At 38.1% G+C, this 23851-nt stretch overlaps 1 protein-coding gene across 1 annotated transcript in view; it reads right to left on the bottom strand.

Moving 5' to 3' along the window:
- Positions 1-2644: 2644 nt before the first annotated feature.
- Positions 2645-23851, bottom strand: part of LRMDA (leucine rich melanocyte differentiation associated) — a 682486-nt gene continuing 661279 nt past the window's right edge. Inside the window, exon 7 of the mRNA XM_065670688.1 lies at positions 2645-4838. Coding sequence (XP_065526760.1) covers positions 4759-4838 — 80 coding nt within the window. The 3' untranslated portion in view covers positions 2645-4758. The remainder of the gene's footprint in view (positions 4839-23851) is intronic.

Genomic DNA, 23851 nt, shown 5'->3' with positions numbered 1-23851 from the left:
CGCCAAAGAAAATACTCTAAAGACTGAAGAATGGGCTACAAATGACTGGAAGAAGCCATTTTTCATGGGCCTAACTCTCATATAATCCAAGATCTTGATACGTTATTTGGATAATATTAGAAGTAAAATGAACATTAATTCATTTAGGTAAGACAACATTCTCTAATGACCTAATACTGCAAGAGTGACAAAAGGAAATCAAAGGCTATATTGGTTTTTCATAACCACAGGCTAACTCCAAGAATGCTCCAAAGCAGAAGACATTTCAGGCCTTCAAGCCATTTAGCAGTGTTTGTGTACAAAAATGCTCACCTGTCACACAGAGTTGTTTACATAGGCATGGTCCCACAGTAACATCTTTAGATGGTCATTTTCTCACAATGATATCTTGTTTGTTTTATATTATTCCCATTACTAGGATTAGAAGGGAATGCAGAAGACAGATTTAAACTGAACAGCAGAAAAAGACTAGTAAGAGGTAACAGTTACTAGGTGTACATATAAAAACTCTGAAAAAGTAAACGCTATGCATTTCAATTGTTATACTACAAGCAGTGGAGCAGAAATTTCACTTTAAAAACAAAATGGGAGCACTTACCTATTTCATGCCATCACTTCCTTGCAGAGCAATGACATAGCAATTGAAGCAGACAAGGACACAGCTAGAAAGGAAAGGTCTGTTCTTTAGGAACAGAGGACAACAGCTAGCAAGCCATGCAAAACCCATCCTGCAAATGGATACTTAGAAATCTAAGTGTCAAACATACAGCCTCAATCTCGGCTATATGGTTACACCTCTGGAAAGCTGAATTTCACCTCTTTCTTCCACATATGCCAACCATTTAAAAAAGCAAAAAGACAGTTGTACAGAGAGTAAAAAGAATAAACTTTCCCAAAATGGGCAAGCAGAGACTCATGTGCCAACTATCATACCACATAAAGAAGAATTATGTGGCAAGACTCACTGTGAGTCAGTATAAAATGGGATGATTCAGAACTTCACCACAACGGCTGATCTAGCAAAGTTCTACTGGGGGTAAACATTTCCCAACATGCTTATACTGTTGACAGGAATGAAAAAATATTAATATATCCACTGGCAGCAAGTGAACCCTGTAATGAAAAAGAAAGAATTTTCAAAAGCACAGACAGGTTTTTTTCTTTCTTCTGACTTAAACGGGAGCAACATTAGACCAACATACAGTGATTTTTCACCTGTAAAGATGTGAGAATTGAACATTCAGCAATCATGCAATGTCCTGTTCAGAGAATCAAATATATTAAAAAGGGACCTGCATACCAGCTTTCCAATACCATTACCCCTACATCTAACGGATAAAAACATTGATTTCAAAGGGGCTCATAGTTTGAGTAAAGCAAATACTAGAAAAACAATTGGAGTCTCAGCCGCAACAAAGGAGAAAAAAGTGGTTTCAGTGGTAACATACTTTCAGCAATCCCATAAATCATTTATACATGCAACACATTCAATTAGAGCCAGTTTGCTATAAAGTTGGGTCTGTGTATCCATAACAGTAGGATTTTCACTGAAGGTCATTAATCTTAGAATTTCACTTCAATATTGTAATTAGGATTTTTTCCCTTATTTTTAATTAAAAGGTTAGGAATTAACATTTTCAATGCATAAAGTTAGGCATGCATTAAGCACAGCTACTACAAACAGCTCCAAATAAAACTACCTGCCTCCTAATCTTCACTTGAGAAGACATGATATCTACCAAAAGCTAAAGTACTGGTCATGACTAAAATGAACATAAGACTGAAATCTGGGTGTTTATTTAGAAAGATTTCAGTATTTGAAGATTACCTATTCAAACACACCTTCAATCTCAAACCTTGTTCACAGCCACAAAACATGGCTGGCCAAAATTTTTCTTGTGACAACACAACAAAATAAGAATGCAGTGGCTTCTTGGAAAGATACACATTTTAAAATCATAGAATTTTAAAAATTTTAAAATCATAGAATAAACCCGTATAGCTTTGCAGCAAATCTTTTATTTTTAACAGCCTAGTTAATCTTGAAAAGATGCACCCATGCATGGAGAAGGGGGAGTAAAGGAGAGAGAGTGGAATCTGAGGTAATTTCACTGCAACTTTCATCCTAAACAATGCTCAGTTCACTTAAGAAATTCAGCTGCAGTTTCCAGTGAGGAAAGAGCTGAGTGTAGATAGCAGCCCCAGGTTTAAAGAGTTTCTGTCTCTTAAAACTGAACTTCAGCAGAAGACGCCTGAAAATTGATATCCACTTACTGAAAAAGAATGATGTTAACATAAACAATATAAACATCCATGCTTGTTTCTAAATAACACCTTAACACATGTTAGCAATATAAAATAGTTATTCATAGATTACTCTTTTGATCTTCCAGAATCAGAGACATTTAATGTGAATTCCCTTTGAGCAAATTTTAATTATGCCTTTACCATATTTAACTATAGGTATTATAGTCCCCGAAATGAAAGCAAAAATCAAAATTCAAGTGACCTTAATCACATCTCATTCCAAAAATATTTTTGCCTCCAAAGCTTTGCTGGGCAGAAAACACTCCAAAAACTGATACAAATGTTTTTGACATTAGGAAAAGTAAACAAGCAAAATAAAGATGGAAAAATCATGTGGTCAGTTTGCAAGTGCTGTTTATTGTTTGAGGCAGCGTTAAAGCCTTCTATAAAGACAAGAACACATATACAACCAGACTGAAAGTGACATCAGATTATTCTGAACACCCCTATTCAGAACCCTGCTGCCTGTGATATGCCATGGCCAACGTGTGTGGGGGCTTCAAAACACACAGTATGATAGGAACGAACTAGGATTGCTGTTATTTTGGTGACCAAGTGACAAGTGCCCTAAATACTTCTAATAATATTGTTGATTAAAGAGATGCATGTAGTTTCCCTTCATCTAACATCTCCTAGGACTTCTAATGTGAATTGGCATTTCATTTCTAGCCATTTATGACAATAGCAGAGGAATTAAAAATTGACAAAATGTGCTTCCCAGACACCAATTTGTATGGCAAACAGCTCAGAGCTCAATTTGAACCACAGGTGGTGTGAACTGGATCCTTCTACATTCATTGCTGACTTTAAGTATCTGTTAAAGATTTATTGTAGACTTTCAGTGTGAGTGAAGCCTTGCATTTACTGAATAAGGCCTGGAATGTTCAGCAGCAGCAAGCTTTCCTTTGTCACTCTGCCAGTGTTTCATTCTTTTCAACAGTCAAACTTGATTTAATGATTGGCTTCAATATCCAATTCACTTCCACCTGCAACACTAGCTCAATAGCCCCCCAAAGTAGGCAACTTCTAAAACCTCACATTTTTTTCAACCAGGTAAGTGAATAAAGACCACCAAATAACTTCAACGAAGACAAGAACAGCAGACATTGATGGTTCTCAGTTGAGAGCCAATATGCACAGGTTTGGAACAGTTCAAAGGTCAGAAGTTTTGCATATTCGTTGGCTAATCCCATTGTATCTAGTGGCACTTAACACAAGATATACATGAAGTACTGGGATTTTTTTTTTTATACACTAACAAGTTCATGATTCTAAATATGTCCAACCTGTTCATCAAAAAGCAGGAAATATGCCATGCATTTTTATTTTTTCCACCAAAAATTTGACAATAGCCTTTCTTACATAGATATCAAAATGGGTTAATAACTTGTCTCTGTAACATTAATCAGGTTGTTAATCATGTTAATTCAACCAGTTACTTTTACTGACTTTTTCTCCTCTGAATAATCATACCTATTTGGTGGCAATTTTATTATATATCATTCCTTTTAAGCACTTCTTTCTTTTCAAATTTAAACATTTAATTCTAAATGCTGTCATTGTACAAATTAAAATTATCTTGTGCAATAAACCAGGAATAATACACACTGTCGATATCACAACTGAGGGCTTCTTCCAAGTATGTACAGTTAAGCTGTGCCACTAATCTGCAGCACTGAAACAATGATTGCTTTTCTGAAGGTCAGACTTCGCAAATGTTGAGATGCAATTAAAGAATCAGCAAATTTTGTTTGTGAAATGGCTTAAATCTGTTTCCTTTGCATAAAAACAATTATACAAATTGATAGTACTTTGCATGGCCAAAATATTTTCAGGATATTTTTTTTTTTCCATGTTGGAAATAAAAATAATCTATCTAGGCTCATCTAGAGGTGGGAGGGTAGAGGAACACCAAACCAAAAAAACACAGTGAAGGATTTGTCTAAGCACATACGAGATGACAGAAACACAAGCACTTAATTCACAGGGAAAAAAGTGAAAGAACCGATAAGGGCTTTTTCATCTGAAATTATAGCCTCTCTTTTATAAAGACTTTGATATTACCAGCCACTTTCACTCAACAGGCAAGCTGGAGATAAAATGCGCTGCATTTGCTAAAGCGCCAACCGATGGAGCATGCTCACTGAAGCACCAGGTGTGACCCCTGCTCTTCTGCAAGCAGCAATTGGACCAGGCAATCCATCACGGTACTCCTCCTGTCAGGTTGGGCGCTCCGCTGCAGCTGTCTGTCACACTGGTGGATGGGACCTGCTTAAAGGCAATCATGTCAATCTCTATGTGACTACTCAGACTAAGATAGAAGGATGATCTTGACAGGCTTGGCAAAGTCAGCAGAAGGCACTAGAGGACTTTAGTTACATGCTTGAAATTTAGATGCAATTTGTGCTTCTTATGTGGAGGGACTAGAGAGGCACAAAACAATGCTGTGTTTTATAGCTGGTCATCTCGGATGAATCTGTTGCCCTCGGAATGTTTTCCATAGTAAATGTAACGGCATTTTCCCAAAATACCTGCAATAAAAAGAAATAAATTACAATTAGGATGGCAATGGCATAACACGCAAATAAAACACATAACTAGGGAAATTTGAAGGAAGGAAAGAAACAATTTTCTCTTGTCCTGCAAAATAAAGGTTGCGTATTTGTATTCAGTATTACTATTTCAGTCAGCAGTTTTGAATCCACTGGGAAAACACGTGTTTAAATACATGGATGTATGCAAAACATACATCCACAAGGGCCTTCAAAAATGGAATGACATAACACTGAAACATCATACACTGTATTTTAAATCAAAACACCCCTTTCTTGCTTTTGAAAACCAGAAAGTCTGGGTTGAAGTTGCATTTTGTACTCTATGCAATCTCCCTGCTACACATTTACAGGGTTTTCCTGAAAATTAAAACAAAAAAAAAAAAGTAGCAAATAGCTACAGTTTCATGTGGATCCAGGAAAAACCTTTCAAACTTTCACAAAGTCATCCTGCAAGCACCTAAAGCCATCCCTGCTTTAGAGAAATGAAGTGACCAGCTGAAATTCTTGTGGGAAGTCATTGGTTTCTTAGAACTTGAGAATTCCTAACAGTTAGCCCTCCAGACTCCAGTGTTTTTCCCAGAAATACAAATAAAAATTTCATAAAAGACATCTCCAAAATAGCTCTTCAAACAATATGGAATGATTTGGGTTTGAAATGCACCTTAAAGGTCATCCAGTTCCAACCCCCCCCAGTCACAGGCAGGGACACTTTCCACTACTCCAGGTTGCTCAAAGCCTCACGTGCCATGCACAAATTGCAATTATAAATTATGCTAAATATTAGTAAATAGAGGATGCTTTCAAAAATTAATCAGAATACTGCTTTTGAGAGACTAGGCACATTATTCTTAGTGTGTACAGGTGGCAAGATGCCTGAGGAAGGCTTAACTGCTGTGAGTGAGAGACATACCTGCAGATCCCAGTACCTTATTCAAAAGCATCCCCTCTGGTGGTACTAAGTGGTATATAAAAGTGTCGATTCAGTCACATCCCACCTGTGAACATCCTCAAAGATGCTAAATCTTACTAACTGAGCTGTTCTTTGTGCTCTTATGCACGTATAGTCAAATTAAAGTCAACTCCCATGCATGGAAGGGACGTGAAAGGGTCTCCTCTACTTGGGAGTGTCTTAACACAGCAGACATTTCAGTGTACCTAGCTCATCCCCATAAGGGCAAACATAACCTAGCCCAAAGGAGACAAATACTGTCTTACATAAAGGATAAAGATGGGGGAGGAGCAGATCCTCAATTCATTGCTGTTTTAGCTTTCCAGGACTCACATACCAAATACTGTGCCATCTTGCACTATGAATTCAGTATAAAAGCTTTTATTTTTTGTGTCTAACATGCATCAGATAAGCAACTACAGCCTTGGAAGGAATGGGCTGTGCACGATTAATGTTAACCCATGCTCTTCTTTCCTTCTAAGACATCAGGATAGAAACACATTCGGGGGGGGGGGGGGGGGTGGGTGTGGAAGGGAGCAAGGGGTGGAGCCTGCTGGAAGCAGAGGAATTGATAGGCCTGTCATTTGTTGTGAATAACACATCCCTCTTAAGCATTACACAAATGGGGGGACTCTACTGTGCAGTGCCCAACCCCTTTTCCCTCTTCCACAGAACTTTCTCCAATAATTTCACTAGTGGAGTAGTTTCCACATTCAAGGGATGATATTATCATTCCTAACCAAGCGCCTAACGAAAAACAAGGTTTTCCCTCCCCTCCACCCCTCAAACAGATGATAGTCCAAGTCTACCTGCAGCAGGCATTAGATTGGTAACAAGACCATTTAGAGCTCTAAATGTACAGGATACAGTTTATTAATGGCATTCTTCAGACTCCTTTTTCACTAGCATTGATAAAAGTCTCATTTGAGGTCTGCCACAGTTCTTAAGGACTGGAAGCAAGACTGTTTATAGAGATGCTGGTGAGAGAGTGCTGTTTGATGAATGCTGGAGACTGTGGCTAGGTGTCAGTGCTTAGAAAATGAGGCAAGGACATGAGGTATTAATATTGTCAATGATCTCTTGACAGGAAAACAGATACTGCATTCACCGTCAGATTTAAATAGACATCAAGTGCATTAATGACAAAAGGGCAGACTTCAAACAAAGGGGGCTGTATGGTGCTGCACTGAGCCAGTCTCTGAGTTGGCAATAACCTGATCTGAAAAGACACTGTCAGGGATACAGACAGGCCTGGGATTGTGTGCAGTGACAGAAAACAGAGATGCTGACAGAGATACCGGTGCCATATTATGCCAAGTATATTCTAACACTGTCTCCAGCCCTAACTAAATCTGACATCATTTCCTATCGCTTAAAGTATCCTCCACTGCTCCGGCGGAATATTTCTCCCCAGACATCATTACAAACTCCACTGTAGTTTTAAAGTTACTGGCAGGCCTGTGCTGTTGTGGAGGCTGGGTCTAGAGGCCTAAGGATAACCTCAGTCAATCTAAATTTGGAGTTTGCAGGAGAAGTGCTCTCATTTTCACTGATATCTCAGCTACTTGAGGTGATCTGAACGCTAAAGTGTGAGGAGCTGTCACCTTGAATAAAATCCTTAAAGTAAAGACGCTCAGTTCCCGGGATGTTCAGCAAAGATGTCGGACAGTCTGGCAGCAGGAAATGAAATCCAGCTGCTGCTGCTCGCCTGGGGATAAAGGTGCTTGGGCTAGTGACAGTTAAAGTCAGCTGAAATTTTTGAACTCCTGCAGCCTACAATTGTTTAAATTAAGGAAGTGTTGTCTCCGCAGAGATTCCCTACCCAGGCACACAGCTGTGATTCAATTGCCCGGCATATTATACACACCGCTCAGAGAGTCTTGATAAAAGCACGGTTGAAAATGTTGCCATGAGATATTACTTATCATGAAGGTTATTTGTAAAACAATAATCTTGCTCATAAATTACATGTGGTGACTAGCTGGTTTTTTTGTTTTGTTTTTCCTCTCCATTTCCCACCTCCCTTCGGCAACCACAGAAAACTCAGAAAAGTACAACAGGCTTGTGTGCTGTAATGAGAATTTTTTATGCTAAGATATGTCACATATGAATTTAGGAAACCTACTGCTTCTCTCCTGCCTATCTGCTATGGCATTAATTCCTTGCAGTGGAGGGGCAGGAGTATACTTGTATTTTTGCACACAGACAAGGGGAGGAATAAGGGGGAAACAATACATCTGTGGCTGTTGTGGTGTTTTTTAATTAAAATATCCAGCATTTGCCATAATTAGCTAACTATACCCCCTATACATCAAAACAACACACAGCATCCTGAATGAGGTTTCTGCTCGTGGTTCTTTAGAAATAACAACACAAGGTCTCTTGAGGCATCATCTTTCCCGAATGAGGCTTCTAATTTTTCTTTAGTAGCTGCTTTTAACATCACCACAAGCTGTTAAAACTATAATTATGGGGAAAAAAATACATTGGGAAGAATAATTTTTAAATTCACTCTTTATCTTTTAAATGTTTTTTCCTCTTTGTAATGGATGTTCTAATTATGCTGGGTAAGTAATGACCTTGCCATTGCTTGCATGTGTTGTGGTATCAGTCTTTCTTCACAAACACATTGTAATGTCAGCAACACCAGCTTTTCCTTAGCTGGGGGAAAACCCAATTATCAAAATAAATAAATAAATGCCTACATGCATACTAAAGCTCATGAAAAATTATTCAAGTCATGTTTGCTCCTTTTAAATCTGGCGTATGTTGCAGAGAGCTATGGTGTAGTTGGACCTCCATATACTCTCCTAGAGCAAGAAAAGTTTACAAGTCTTTATTTATTATATGGAAAATGGCACAAAGAAGTTGGTCTAGATGTGCTAGACCTACAGATCATACAACTTCAGTCACAAGTCAAAATCTAGCTCAGGCCAACAGGGACTTAAGGGAATGCTATCTAGAAGCATCTTATTGCCTTTCTTTTCCCTAGCAAATAAATGCTCTCCATCTATAAAAAAAAAAAAAAACCACCCCAAACCAGCTACCTTTCAACCCTCATACCTGGGGCAGCTCTTAGCAGCACAGCCTTCTCCAGTAGCATGTAGTTTTTTATAAAAGTAATTCCTAAAACTATGTAATTGAGCCAACACTTTTGCCACCCCCATCAAAACCTATTGCCACATCTGCCCAAGATTCCCCTCAGGCACCCATTTTAACATCAAATGTTTTTAATAAACCCCTCTACAAGTGTAAACAGCAAAGTATTCACAATTAAATTTGTTTGTCAAACACACTGGTCTACAGTATACATCAAGGATTACATTTTAGCACACAGTCTTTTGCCTGTCTTTCGCACGGGGAGCTGTGGTCTGACAAAGTGTAGCACTTCATAAACAGACTCAGTATTCTAGCAGAATTCCACTTCTCCTAACTTTGAGTACAGTACCTAAATCCTCCACTGCCAATTTGTAGTTGATCCATATTCATCTCTTTTTCCACAACGTGCTGTTGTATAGTTTTGCTATGGGCTATTAAACAGCTGCCATGTTCCACCAAGAAGCTGGGTGCATTTCAGTGTGGTTATACTACCAATCTGGAAATTGTTTTGAGACTCTTCAGAATGAAATATCAATACCATTATAATTTTTTTCATAGGCACTTGGGCATATTCTACAATTAACGAACAGAAGTTCAAAGATTCCCTTAAATATTAATATAATATTTCTTTAAAGGAAAATAATTCCCTACCTACAACATTTAGAGGAGAATAAATACCTATCAACAAACAGTTTCAAGTCTGCAATGCTGCTGGTTTAGGCAAAAGACCTCCTTCAGTCAAATTAATTTAGAACTCTTAACTTTTTCATCTAAGGGAATATTAAAGCTGGTTTGAAGCAAAAAATCCTTTTGTATAGGAGCTTGCTAATTTTACATTTTATATTTATCTTCATGGAAATTCTAACAATTTTATCTAGTTGTCTAGGTGACAACTTATTGTCAATTCTACCTTGATTTTCCATGAGAACTGAAGTACTAGAGATTTGCAAGAAATTAGGAGCCTAATCCTCTCACCATCAATAGCACATAGGTTATTCTTTTCTACTGAATCAGAACTAAAGCATACATACTACCACAGTCATTTTAGTTTAAAAAGAAAATCACTCCATCTAATTGTACCTGAGCTATTTAATATTCAGCATTAAGAATACTGAATCAACTGAATGCTGTAAAAATTACAAAATATTTCCAAGTTTGCTTCTTCTAAATATTTGCTTTGTAATCCCCAATTGATTATTAAAAACAAAAAACCAAGAAAAAACCCACCAAAACCCCACAACCAAACCAAAAACAAACAAACAAAAAAACCCACAACAACAACAACAACAACAAAAACATTAAAACAAACCCCACCCCAACCCCCCCCAAAAATGGGGTGGGGAGCAGGGGAACCAAGCAAAACAAACAACAACAAAAGGCCCCCCAAAAAGCCAAACACACAAAACCATTAGCCTGACATTCAGCCAAATCAGCTTGAAATTGAGATCCATGCAAAGCTTCCAAGCAGGCAAGGGTGGGAACCTGGAAGAGGGTGAGGAGACTAGAGGGTCTAAATATTGAACAGTGATAAGAAAAAAAGAAATAACCAGGAAGTTTACTTGGACCCAAGCAGTGGACTTTTAGTTTTACTGAGTCTCACGGCTCTAATACCAGGTAAGTACTTCACAAATGCAGAAGAAAAAAGGATTTTTTTTTTTCTTCTCTCCTTCTACTCCCCACCCCCTGCAAATACTGAGTGTTTTCCAAGTCAGTTTTCTAAGGTTCATTCATCTCCTTTGAGTTGCAGACATTTATTTATTTCTAAGTGGGCCTTCACAGTTTATGTAGAAATAAATTTTTATAAACAAGAGCAATATTTTGAGCAATTAGAATCAGGAAATCCTTTAGTGTTGGAGATCTGTTAGAGCCAAAAATCATGAGAATGCTTGTTATGTTGTTGGTCCATGTTCTGTAAATTAGATCAAATTTAAAAAAAATTTAAAACTATAAATTTATAGGACAATAAGGGAGGGAATTACGGACAGACTTTTTGTACTTCGTGTTGCCTTTTGGTGGAACAGAATAATTGTTTCTATTGAATATGATCCAGTTTATGAACTCTCTGACACAGGAATCTGAGATCACCTGGAAGATAAGAAGAGGTGTAAAGGATTACTTGGGTCATTAAGTCCTCTCAAAAGCAGCCAGGTATGTAACTTAGAGGGGTCCACTCCTCTGCCACAGCAAACAGACTATTGTCAGTTGAGCTCAAAAACTGCAATGTGATGCAGGAAAAGAACAGAATCCGTTTGTTGCAACCACATTTTCCAGAATGCTCCAGGTTGGAGTCAAGACACAGGATCTAGATTCCTTAAATCAGAACAGAGGGACCAACAGAAAGAGAAGCATACAACAGTTAAGGGAGTGAATGCCTTTGCCTGGGACACAGTTGAATGCTGTAGGTTATATTATAAAGGCCTGAAATAACATAGTAATAAACCAAAACAAACAAAAAAAAAACCCTCCCTAAAATAGTACCATAAAATACTCACAAAAGCTAAATAACAAAATGCACAAATATTAACTTCCTTTATGCAATAAATGAATTATTTTTAAGAGGATAGAAACATTAAACATAAGCAAAAATAATGCATAATTCCTATGGAACTATCTGTGCATAAAGGGATCAGGTTGTGTTTGAGAAGGATGAGGACAGAGCTCACTATAGCAAAAGCAGAATTCCTACACCATGACCACAATACTCAGAGAGTGGCCGCCATATACTCCCAAAGGGGTCTCCATGGATTAGGAACTGTGCTCTGTTGCAGGTTTCCTAGAGGAAGAGAACATTCCTTAAGTAGCAAACTGCTGATCCTGATTCTCCCTTCCCTCTGTGGGTGCCAATGATAAAAGAAGGTAACCTTCACATCCAGGGAAGATGAATTACCTCTTTGCTCTGTTCCCTGCACAGGGATGCCAAAAAGTGATAACACTTTCCTCTGGACACCCTACAGCATGGGGTACAAAGTGGTTTTTCACACTGAAAGGAAATACAGATTTGATTTTGTGCCTTTCAGTATCTGTCTACAGCAATGCTGTTGGAATTATATAACTAAGCTAGAGCCGAGTGGAATCAGAGCAGGCAAACTAAGACACTGAATTATTGCAAGTATCCTGCACAGACAAGTACTGTGACATGTCATGTCTCACTGGCTTGTTCACAGGAATGGGGGGGCAGGGGGGGAAGAGGGAGTATATGGGGAAGTGAGAGTAGGGGAGGGGAAGGAAAGCAGTCAACAGGGAGAGGATGTTGGAAAAATTTGCAGTGAAGGTGATAGGAATACAAAGATGTGAAGTTTGTATCCCGGGCCAAGGGAGCTGCATAAATGTCCAGTGTAAACTAGCAGTCAAGCTGATGTGTGATAAAGTGCAGCCTGCTGTAAATACACTTCAGGGCTCCCAGTGCAGCTGGGGATGAAACTTGTAATTTGGAAAAGGGAAAAAGAAAAAAAAAGGTACAAGGAAAAGAAAAGTGGGGGTGAGGGGAGAGAAAAAAAATGCACTGCAAGCTTTTTCTCACATAATCTGTTACTGGAAAATTGAGAAGCTTGTCCAAGTCCGTGGGAATAAGCTGATGAGCTGATACTTAATAATAAACCATATTGTGTCATGGTGCAGAGTCATCTAGATCCATTCAGGCCACAAACTATATTACTTTATACAGCCCTGGCTGACATACATTTAAAGCCCTCTACACATTAAGGAGCCATTAGGCTGACAGATTAAAAGTTATCTTGGAGCTAATGTTTCCATTATGCGTATCCTGGCAGTGGAACAATCAACACACTGTTCCTCAGATGTCATACTTTGTTTAAAATGGGTAGGGGGGAGAGAAGGGGGAAATGAGGGTATCTCTCCCTCCTTGAATGACATTGACATGATCAGCTTTGATCTGGGCATGTGCTGTCTACAGATTCTCTACTGTTGGCTAAAATAGGAGCATTTAGGGCATAATACTTTAAACCATTAACCAGTTCCGTACTCCTCTGGGTATCATTGTTACAATTTAAGGTCCTACACTTGGATTGCTTTGGAATCTTTCCATGCTTATTGTAACCATCATCAGAGAAATATGTTGGGGGGGGAGGGGAGGGGAAGAGGGAGGATGTCTCTCTCTAGTGAAAATGAAGCAAAATGCACCAAACAAAAACCCCAAATGCTTTTGTCTCTTTTCTGCTTCTTTAACATTTTTGCACTCTCAAATAATGTTATGGATGGAATTAATGCTGACTTTACAGCAGAATATTTACTGTTGAATGAGGTAAAAAATTCAAGCATTTTTTTTAATTACTCAGACACATAAATTGGATAGTCAGCTAGATATTGCAGTCAAAGAAATCCAAGTGCACAGAAAGCATCAGCATGCCAATTATTATGGGTGAACTGATGCTTACATTTGAATGTACACAATACCCTTGAAAGAGATGGAGGGAAGGAAGTATGGGTTCTTTTAATCTATTTAAAATACTTCTTCATATATCTCATTCTCTCATATATAGTCTAAATATAAGTAGTAAAGGCAGAACGAATGTCTATAAATATCAGTGCAAGTCAAGTTATATCTGTTAAATACTCTTCATCTCTAAATCAATGTCACGGGGGCTTAATTACTTTCTATTAACGACCAAATACCCCAAACTGGACTAGTAATTTTGTAACCAAGCAAAAGGCCACTCCCCACCAAAACAGACCCTCTCCCTGGCTCCCCTCTCGTCAGTCAGCTTCAAGCAGAGAGCATCAGCACTAGAGGGCAGCATGCATTTGTCTAAAAAATCGGACCACACCAGCAAACTAAATATTCCAAAATGACAATTAAAAGCAACACTGCTTGTTAGTTTTGCAGCCAATTTCTTGTTCTGTCATGATCAAAGCCTATATTTATACAACCCCTTCTTTCAGCCTTTGCGCAGGAGCCTGACTTCTGGTGGACTAATCTCAGTGAGCATCAGTTTGTGTATACAGATGGCTACAAAAGGATGTCACTGGGTACTGGTCTGAACAAAAGGCTCAAAATGTTGTATGGGGGGAGATGACCTTCCGTCTACAACACTGGCTTCCACTGCAGCTGGGGTGGCACTTTCTATTCTCTCACATTGACAACATAAATTCTAATACTGTTTTGAAACATCTTTCTATTACATTTGATAATGCAACAGTATTTCAGTGCTAAGAGACACTTTTAATATATTTAGAATGGTGGAGGAAAAGGAGGTTGTAAAATCCCATTCCTACTGTATATTAAAGTTCAGCTCTTTAGTGTATACCCACCATAGTAACTTACAAGATTTTCAGTTAATTTGGCTAGCATATGCAAAAGTGACATTTCTTTAGGCTGCTGTATACTTTGGGGTACATTCTACTAATAATACTTCCATTAATCAGCAGTGGAGTTAAATCATAAGGAATGACAGGGTCATTAAGAAAACAGAAAGTGAGTATAATTATATTGTACTTCACAAACTTTAACCATACACAGATTGCATTAGAAGTAAAATGTAAGGGGGGGGGGGGGAAGAAGGAAGTTTGGTCTTTTAGTAACTGTGATAAAATTAAACAAATGTACCATGATTTATGGGGCAGAAAGCAAACTTTTGGAATAATTGTTCGGAAAGTCTGCAAGTATTCCAACAAAATTACAAATTCTTATGTGAAAAAAATCTGAGCAGCAGGGCCCTTCTGGAGAGCTTAGACATAAATTTGGCTCATCTCATGAGTAAAACTTGCTTTTGGATCTCAAATGTGTTCCTGCTGGAGGAGTTCACATTAGGAAAAAAAAAAAAAAAAGCCATGCAAAATTCGGTCTGGCTCAACTGGTTTGAAATTTCTCAAGAGAGTCATCTGAAATAAAGACAAGTTGCTTTTTATTTTTAAAGCTGGGAAAGAAAGTCTCTCAAATAAAATTAAAGAGCATAATGAAATAGTGTTGCTGTCACATTACAATACAGTTAAGGGAACCTTCTTTGCATTCCATTACTTGCTCCTTTCCACAAGCTTTTCCTCAGAAACAAAGGAAACGTTTAACTAATCGCTAATGATAGGATTGCTAAGATTTTTCCTAATATAAAACCAAACATTTTTAAGAAGGTGATACTATAAGGCCCTGGATTCCTTTGATTTCCAGTGGAAGCTGAAGGCATTTGGCACTTTGTAAGACGCATCCAGACCCCACACAGCTCATGAGCCTCTTTCTCTCTTCTATAGCTATTGCTATATAGCACCAAATGAAATCAGAAATGCATCTGGATCCAAACACCCAAAGTGTTCAGCAAATGTCTAGTTATGTGGACTAAGTCTGCGGCTTGCCTCCTGGCAGAATTTTGTTCTATCGTATAGCATATAACACCAGCTACTATTGCTAAATACTTACTGGCCATAGTCTAGCTCCTAAACACTGACTGTCTCCAGTGCTGAATGCCAAAACATTGTCGTTGTTTCCTATCCTCAAATCTTTCCCCCCTTCCTCAGCCTCCTTTTAAAAACATGCTAATGAGAGGGAGGCTGAAGGTTAAATCACAGTGGACAGCAGAACATAGTTTACAAGTGCACTTTTAGCCTCTATGGAAGCTTTTGATAAAGATAAAAGATAGGAGGCTAAGAAACAGCGAGAGTACGGCACATTAAAACCCCTCCATTAGAGTCAGAGTCATTAAAGCTTAGTCAAAGCACCAAAGACTTTCTAACAAGTATCATGCTTAGTAAACATTTTCCACTGGAGCATGGATATTGGTGAGAGCTTTTGGAGTGTGTCAGTTAATCAGTATTCACCCGCTTTGACAGCCTGAAATATTACTCACTTATTTGTCTGGTTCAAATTTGTCAGACTTGACTATGTTGTAAGTTAACATGTCCTCAGATTAAAAAGAAGCCAACTGGCAAACATGCACATTGGACCTAATAAACCACATCTGGCCAAACAATCAAACAACACTGATCACTGTATCACTATCACTCACAAGCACAAATTAACAGTGACTGTCTTTGAGACTATCAAGCTATACAGGAAGCAGTAACCTGCTCTCTACTACTTTGCCAAATATCCTTTAAATGGTTAACTGAAGGATAAAACCTTCACCACATTCTGCTTCCAAGATATTCAATGCAGCTTGGTTAAAGCTGAATAAATATTTTGGATGTCTTGGGCCATTTGCAGATACAAATACAAAAAAATACTTAAGACAGAAGCTGTCCCTCAATCCTGAGAATGTTTTTCTGTCAAGGAAGCTCCCTCTGCCACCAGAAGGTCATTTAGGCAATGACTCTTACAGGTACTACTCTTCACTTTTGCTCTCAGAGTGGGTGGTATTAAAACAGAAAGTGCTCTGAAGGTAGCAGGTAGTTCAGGATTAGACCATTGCATGAATTCACAGTGGGAAAGCTAGTTACATACAGCCACTGTTTGGTTAAACATAGTCAACAGCAGGACACGATTGCTGCTGTTAAACCTGGGGCAGCGCTGAACAGCCTCTGTCCTGAATGAGAAAGTACCAGGCACTCTGACTTCCACAGCATCCTTTGTGCTCTCTAACAGAAGCAATGCACAGCACAACTGCCCTACTGAAGAACTCAAAGGTCTCAAAAGCAATCACTAAAAAATATACAAGAAAGATCTTTTCAGGGATAAGGAAAGCTTAACCACTTACGTGTGTGCAGTGAACTCTCTGGTCCTTTCAGAGGCTCCCGGGAAGCAGCTATATGCTACTTAAGTATTTCAGTCTTAGGCCAAAACAAGCTTGACATCCCTGTTGGCATCTCTGCTGAGAACAGACACTGGCCTTATTCAAAAAACATCAAATGTGACTTTCTGCTATCTGTGGCTGTGGCAAAGCAGAATACTAAAGGCAGGAGGAAGAGAGGTCATGAAGGAAGTGGTAGTTAACGGGCTAAAGTGAGTGTTATAATCCCCAAATTGCAGCTGGACTGAATGTTTTCAGACAATTTGCCTGTCTAAACCAAGACAGTATCATTTTTCTTTCTTCTAGGAGAGGGTTAAGAATAATCTGAAGCTTGGAAAATGGCTGCTGCTGATATTAGTGAGGCCTTCTCTTTAACTAGATCCTTCAGGAAAAAACAAATTAATCAACAGCCAGCTGAAGTGGGTTTAATGATTGCATTCTGCATACAATCAGCTTTTCCCTTTTCAAGGGCCATCAATATGTCAAGGGAAGACATATCTGAAGGATATAGCTCTTAACATCAAGGTTATCTATTCTCCACAAGGCTCCCACTCCTTACTGGGCTGATACTTTACGCTGCCTGTGTCTAACATTTTCATCAACTCTGCAATCAATCAAGGTAATAATGTTGTGCAAAAAATCAATTAACAACGCAATTAAACTTTCCTTATTATCTCAAAGGGCTGAAATAATACCTAAAGGGAAGATAGACTCACTGAATGCAGACATCCATAACCCAATGTGAAAGTGAATTATGAGGTTAGACAGATGCAGGCATGTACTCGCGCTGTTATTTTCAAAGGGATATATCTCATCTAGGCAGTGTATCAGTCACCACCAATCCCATACCCTAAAATTCCAAATTACTTTTAAGAAATATACGATGTGCAATACCCATTTCATATTCTCTTTTAGAGATAAACACCCCAAAATCTGAACAGGAGTATTATTCAAAGACAAAATGATCTTTCAGAAAGAACATAAAATATAAAAGCTATAATAACATTTACATCTGTATACCACCCATGTCTGTAAATGCAGGTCATCAATTATACATAATCTGTAGTGAATAAGGAACAGAAGAAACAGCACAACGTTTAAAGCCCAAAGGCTGAAATCTGCAAATATCTTGCATCGTGTACACTGAAGGAAGAGCCCCAATATGAATGCATGCAGCAAAAACAGCAAGTATTACTCACTGAAAATAAGACAAAATACCCATATTATTTTGTAATTACATTCAACCCTCATGGAAGCATCATTCCTGAGAGCTTAGAGTTTTAAACCACATTGAAAGCAGATGATTAACCCCTTGCTGTTGGGAAGATTTGGGTTTTAGCATAAAGACATAAAGAATCAGGGACACCCAGTACACCACTACAATGGAGTCCATACAGTTAGTTAGGTGCCCAGGTACTACAGTTTTGTGTCAGAGACGTGTGGATGAAGATTTGGGGGAGGGAGAGGAAAAGAGAAGACTAGGAAAGAATACATCTAAAATTAACTGTCATATGAGTGATCTTACCAGTCCTCAGGGACAAACAAATAAAAAGTGTTGTTATACAAAGAAAATGACCATGACCAAGCTAAGTCTTTGGTGTTTTGTTGTAGTTTTTTTTTTTTTTTTTGACATCTATCATTTTCTATCACACAACTTGAGCACTCTCCCTCAGCCCCCCCCCCCCCCCACCCCCCCTTCACTTCCCAACACACACATACACAGCCTTCAGCCTCCGTCGTTTGCATTTAACATAGACAAAAAGATAATGAAAATACAAAATATTTAAGGGAAACCTATGCCAAAGTGACAAGCTAGGATCACATCCTGTAATAAGCACAGGAAAATTTGGAAGCGGAAAAGGTTTCCTTAAACACTGCACTTTGAATTCCTCTATTAAAGGGCACTCTGTGTGTCTGTGTTAGCAGAGGTGTTCTACAAAGCAGTTCTCCCAGCAGGGTTTGCTTAAGCACATAACAGCTGCAGTTCAGAAACAGTCTATTCTTATACTTAGCTCATGTAGTGCAAGTAGCTTGTTTGGACCAAGAACATCTTTTTTTTGTTGATAATTCTCTCAGGTTTTATCTTTGTCTTGCACTTCATGGTCTTCCCTGTGCCACTCCCCATGCTGTGGAGTCAGTCATGGGTGAGATACAAATAAGTGTGATTAAAATTTTCCACAATTTCTGAAACGTTACACACTTTTCCTGCACAGATTTGAGGCATTAATATTATTCCAGGATTAGAGAACTCAGCCATTTCTATCTTAACCTTTAGGAACGTAATTAATATGTTTTCATTTTCAATTACTTCATTGTGTGTCTATCAACTGGAACCATTCCTGCTGTGTATTTGATTCCACTGACGATGGGGTGTGTTGGATTTTAAATGATGTGCTAGCACTTCTGTTCCCTATATATGCTAGTTTATGTGTTATTCATGACTTGCATTTGGAGACAAGGATACACAGATGTAAATGTTATTAAAGCTTTTGTGTTTTAGATTCATTGTGAAAGACTTCTTTGTTTTCTGATAATTCTTTTAACCATCACAAATAACCAGCAATACATGACATTGTCTTGAGACTTTTTTTCTTTCCTGTTAAGGTTTTTGATTAAGCGGTTTACTGTTTTTTCTCCCTAACGTTCTCTCTTCATCAAAATAAAATACAGGATAAACTGACAGACAGCAGAGTTACACCTGCAGGATAACGTAGAAATAACCCCCTTTTTATCATACACTCATTATACAAAATCAGAACAAAAAAAGTTACTTCATTTTTTAATAGCTGTCAGGGCTGTGGGTCCCAGTTCAAGAAGGCTGCAACTGGCATAATTCTCAAACTGCTTTCACCCTTTAACATCACATTTGTATCCCTGAGGAATTCAAAATGAACGTGGCAAAGAAAAAGGTACTTTGCTAAATCATGCTTCCTTTTTTTTTTTTTTTTTTTTGTTTAGGTTAAAATTATTTAGATTAATAGCTTTGTATCACTATTTAAAGATTTTGACTTTTTGATAGACATACAATGAATCTTTGTTGCACTGGTACAAAGTATGGAAAAATGCAACACAAATATGTACTTAAATGCATGGTATGTATCAGCCTTGCAAAACATTACGCAACCACTAGTCAGAGGCAAGATTTTTGATGGACAAACAAAACACCACAAAATATTTTAATCATTGCGTATTAAGTCAAAGGGTGAGCAGGTAGATTTGTGTGTCCTGGCTGGTAAACCTTCAAGACAGAGAGGCTGCTGTATTTAGGTACATATATATATGTCCACATAAATTTGAACTGAAACAAAAGTACTCTCAAAAGGCCATGTTTAATCACTTATCATTTTGTCATTTGCCAATACTTAGATACTTTCTCCCATTTGAAGTTGAACCTCTCTTCAAATATGGAGTCTTGGAGTTCTCACATTTTCTGCCTTTCGTTTTAAAGGAAATCTTTTACAACAAATATTTTCTTTCTGCCTATATTTTATCCATGAAGTATATAATACATAACAGCAGCCTCTCTACAAAGTTTAAGTATTGAGAAACCGTATTAAAAAGGACGTATATGACTGAAATTTAAGCTTCTTGTAAAAATCTAACTTGGCATAATTTAGTCAAATGGTATAATGGGTTGACCAAGAAAATAACTTTATTACGTTTTCTGCTATGGGAGTAATGTGCTAGATAGTGGCAGCCTGCACTCCCCAACGTACCATTTTACAAAGGACTTCATATTCTGTTGTGAATAGTTACTGAAAAGAGAGTTTTCCATCTGACAGAGAGAATCAATCTAATGTCACACACTCTTTACCTCCAATTTTCTACTAGAACCACCTCTGTCTGGTGCAATCTTGTTAATGTTTTGCTGTAGATAGCTGCTGTTTTACTTCACATGCCACTATAGCTTACTGCTTTTGAGCAGTTTTGGAAAACTGCTTTTGAGCTTTATGAAATGGAAGACAATTTTTGAAACTGAACCAAACTGTAACTTAATTTAGTAGGACACTGCAACCCTGCTTCTAAGTCTTTGATGCTTAATTATGACAATAACAAGGCTCCAACCCTCCCCTTCACCGGTCACACTGAAGTCAGCTCAGAACTACTCCACAGACCATTTCTAATGGCTATAAAACAGTATGTCATTGCTCAATTGCCTTACATTGCATTCCAGGTAAATCCTAGACAATGTGCAGTATGGCCATACAATGGAAGGAGCAACCAACTCTCTGCTGCAGGATGTAAGATCAGAAGAAAGCAGCATGTCTGGAAGCATCATCAGATTAGGCCATATCAGCAATTTGAGGCTAGGAAGCTACTTTTTCTGGGACAAGTCCTGGGACAGCAGAAGAGGTGGAGAAAATGCCATTTTTGCATGATTTCAATGTTGTGTTGCACTATGGGTTCTTAAGCCTTCACAGACTGTCTGGCCAATGCACCCATTTTATTATTTTACTTTTCATGGTGTAAACACATATTTATTTGTGGGCTTGTCAAAAATGAAAATAGTTCTTCATCCAGGGAGTACACAAGTGTAACACTTTCAAATGCTTCTTCAACAATTATTTTGCTATCAAGAAGCAGTCTATAATCTCTTATAAACATGACATTATCAATCTACATTATTTAGCCAAATCTGGCTTTATTTACAATATTAGTAGCTGTGTTATCTGAAGTAGAACTTGATGCCACATAACAAGGAGATGTTGAGAGAAAATAAAATTGTTAAAAATGATTGAAAATAACATTGCCTGCTTGCCAAACAGAAGTTAGATATTTCAGGTGCCTCTCTACCAAGATACTTTTGCCACTCCTGCAATGCACTCTCTGCCTTAAAGTCTTTGGTAAAGCTAAAAGAAATATGCTTGGAGATCATGAAACAGGAGGTCGGTCATCAAAACTCTGCCAGATGACTCACTGCACTGTTATTAAGAGCAATTATTTAACTAAATGAAATATTTTAGAGAGATGATGAAGTCAAGAGAAAATCAGTTCAACCAATCACCAAACAAGCAAACAGGGACCCATAGGCTTGAGACCATCTTCCCTTTCTGAAGCAGTTCCACAGTATAACTTACCAAAAGGTTCATGAGACCACACTAGACCATCGAGGGTCTATTCAGGTAAGATCAGCCAACACACAGGTATTAAAAGTGACAACAGAAAGATGGCAAAACATGATGTTTTCCCATTTATTAGAGTTCTTTTTTTAACATGGAAGAAGCTTGTCTTTTTATAAGACCCAGTGATATGTCAACAACATTTTTCTTCAGGTAAAGAAAATAAATTCATGTAGTCTGTCACACAGCTGAGAAACTCTGCAGGCCTGGTGAATCTGGCAGTCTTGTACAGCCTTTTTCCCCATTTATAGCAATGATGGGTAAGTTCTGGACACACATGGCTCTAAAATTTATTGACTTCAAGTGCAATTAATATCCAAGCCTCTGGGAAGCTTATATAAAGCTATTACTCTGTTCAAAGTTGGGGAAAAGGACCATCAAATGGTTATTCTTAAAGTTATTTTTTCTGTTTTTCTTTGTCAAAAGAAGGAAAGGGGGAAGGGGGGGAGAGGAGGAATGACTGCTCCATGATTATAAATCTTCTGAAATTGTAACTCAGGAAAAGGCTTTTCAAATAAAATGTTTCCCAGAAAAGCATATTTGGCAGCGGTTGGCTCTTGTTTTCTCTAATAACCATTAAAAGTCTGCCCTAGTAAACCATTTTACTGCAACGTTTGAAATGGTAGAGTTTACATTTTATTTAATGAATAGTTGCAGAGCATTAAAGCAACATCTTGTCGGCAAAACAGCTCCTTATCCTCGCTTTGTCTCAATTGGTTTTTTTACATTTCATTTTCAATGACATGTCAGCCGTCTCTCACCAACCTCAAAGGAAAGTTGAATGCAGGGCTTACAAAGTTAAGCTGACATTTGCTCTCTTCCAATAAAAAATATTTAGTCCATTAAACATAAATACCTGTCATTATGATACATGGACTGGGTACAAGCCTCCCGTTTCCCTCTGATGTTTATTACATCCAAACAACTGCAGTGCCTGCATGTTTTCAACTTTAGTGTATTGATTAAACTTTTAAATGGCTGCCATATAACCCAGGGACATCAGGAAGATTAATTTGCGTCAATGTTCATCTGTAATTCATTAGCCATTTATTCTTTACAACCACATGGGCTATCAAGAAAATGCAGGCCATTTTTCACTCTGCACAGGCTTGGGAACAGATCCTGAAATTTGTGCTGCATACAAATAAGCTCCCCAGGCCTGGCCACTTAAACTGCTTGGCTTTTCAAAAGTTAAAGTTGGGAATAACAGCAGAAAAAAAAGGAACATAAAAAACCAGAAATGGACAAAATATACATCCTCAGGGTACTAGGGATTTAACTGAGTTTGTCCACTGTCTTTTCATCCATGGATTATGGTTTCTTATTTCAGTCAGATTAAAATAACTGAAACTTGTTTCTGTGCAAAGGCCATAAATAAAATGAGTTGCACCCCCCTCTAATACCTTCTAAGATGCAGTTACTTGGAGAAAGCTAGAAAGCACCAGTGAAGTGTAAAAAGCTCATGCCTCAAGGAGGTTGTAGCTGTGAATCTAAGAAAAGGATGCAGTTTTAACCAACTCTCACATTTATTGTGGATTCCAGTCCTGCCTTTATTTGGTAAAATGCCCAGCTAAATATTGGTATGCTTCCTTAGGGCAGAGGTAAGCCATCTGGCTCCTTCATTTGCCCTACTGACCCATTGGCACAGTATGAAGTGCATATTAAATAAGGAAAAGGAAAGAGAACAGCCATAAAGCAAACAAAAATGCACATGAATTTTACATTTACAACAAGATCAATGAAATGCATCCTGGTTTCTTTCCTTTTCGCTACTTAGAAACAAAGTAGTGTCACTGTGCTAGGTAAACGCACAGTGGTAGGGCATTAGACTCATTGAGACTAATGGCAGTAATCTAGGTTCCAAAAATGAAGATCTCTAACCAGACAAATCTGACAGGTTCCCTGTTGCAGACAGGAACATAAGCATAATAGCACCCTTTAACAGAGAAATCTCCACATAGGCCTAATACATCATTTAGGATGTAACGATCTTTACCCAACAGCAACAGTCACTGCGCTGCCATTATAAAATGTGGATTTATGCATACATTTGAAAACAAGGAAGAATGAAACAATTTGCTTCTAATATCAGTGATCACCTTACTGTTAAATATCAACCTAGGTGAAGAGAACTCTGAAGAGAGTACC

This window comes from Lathamus discolor, chromosome 3 (genome assembly GCF_037157495.1).
Source record: "Lathamus discolor isolate bLatDis1 chromosome 3, bLatDis1.hap1, whole genome shotgun sequence".
NCBI lineage: Eukaryota > Metazoa > Chordata > Aves > Psittaciformes > Psittacidae > Lathamus > Lathamus discolor.
This window is presented reverse-complemented; position numbering and strand designations above follow the sequence as displayed.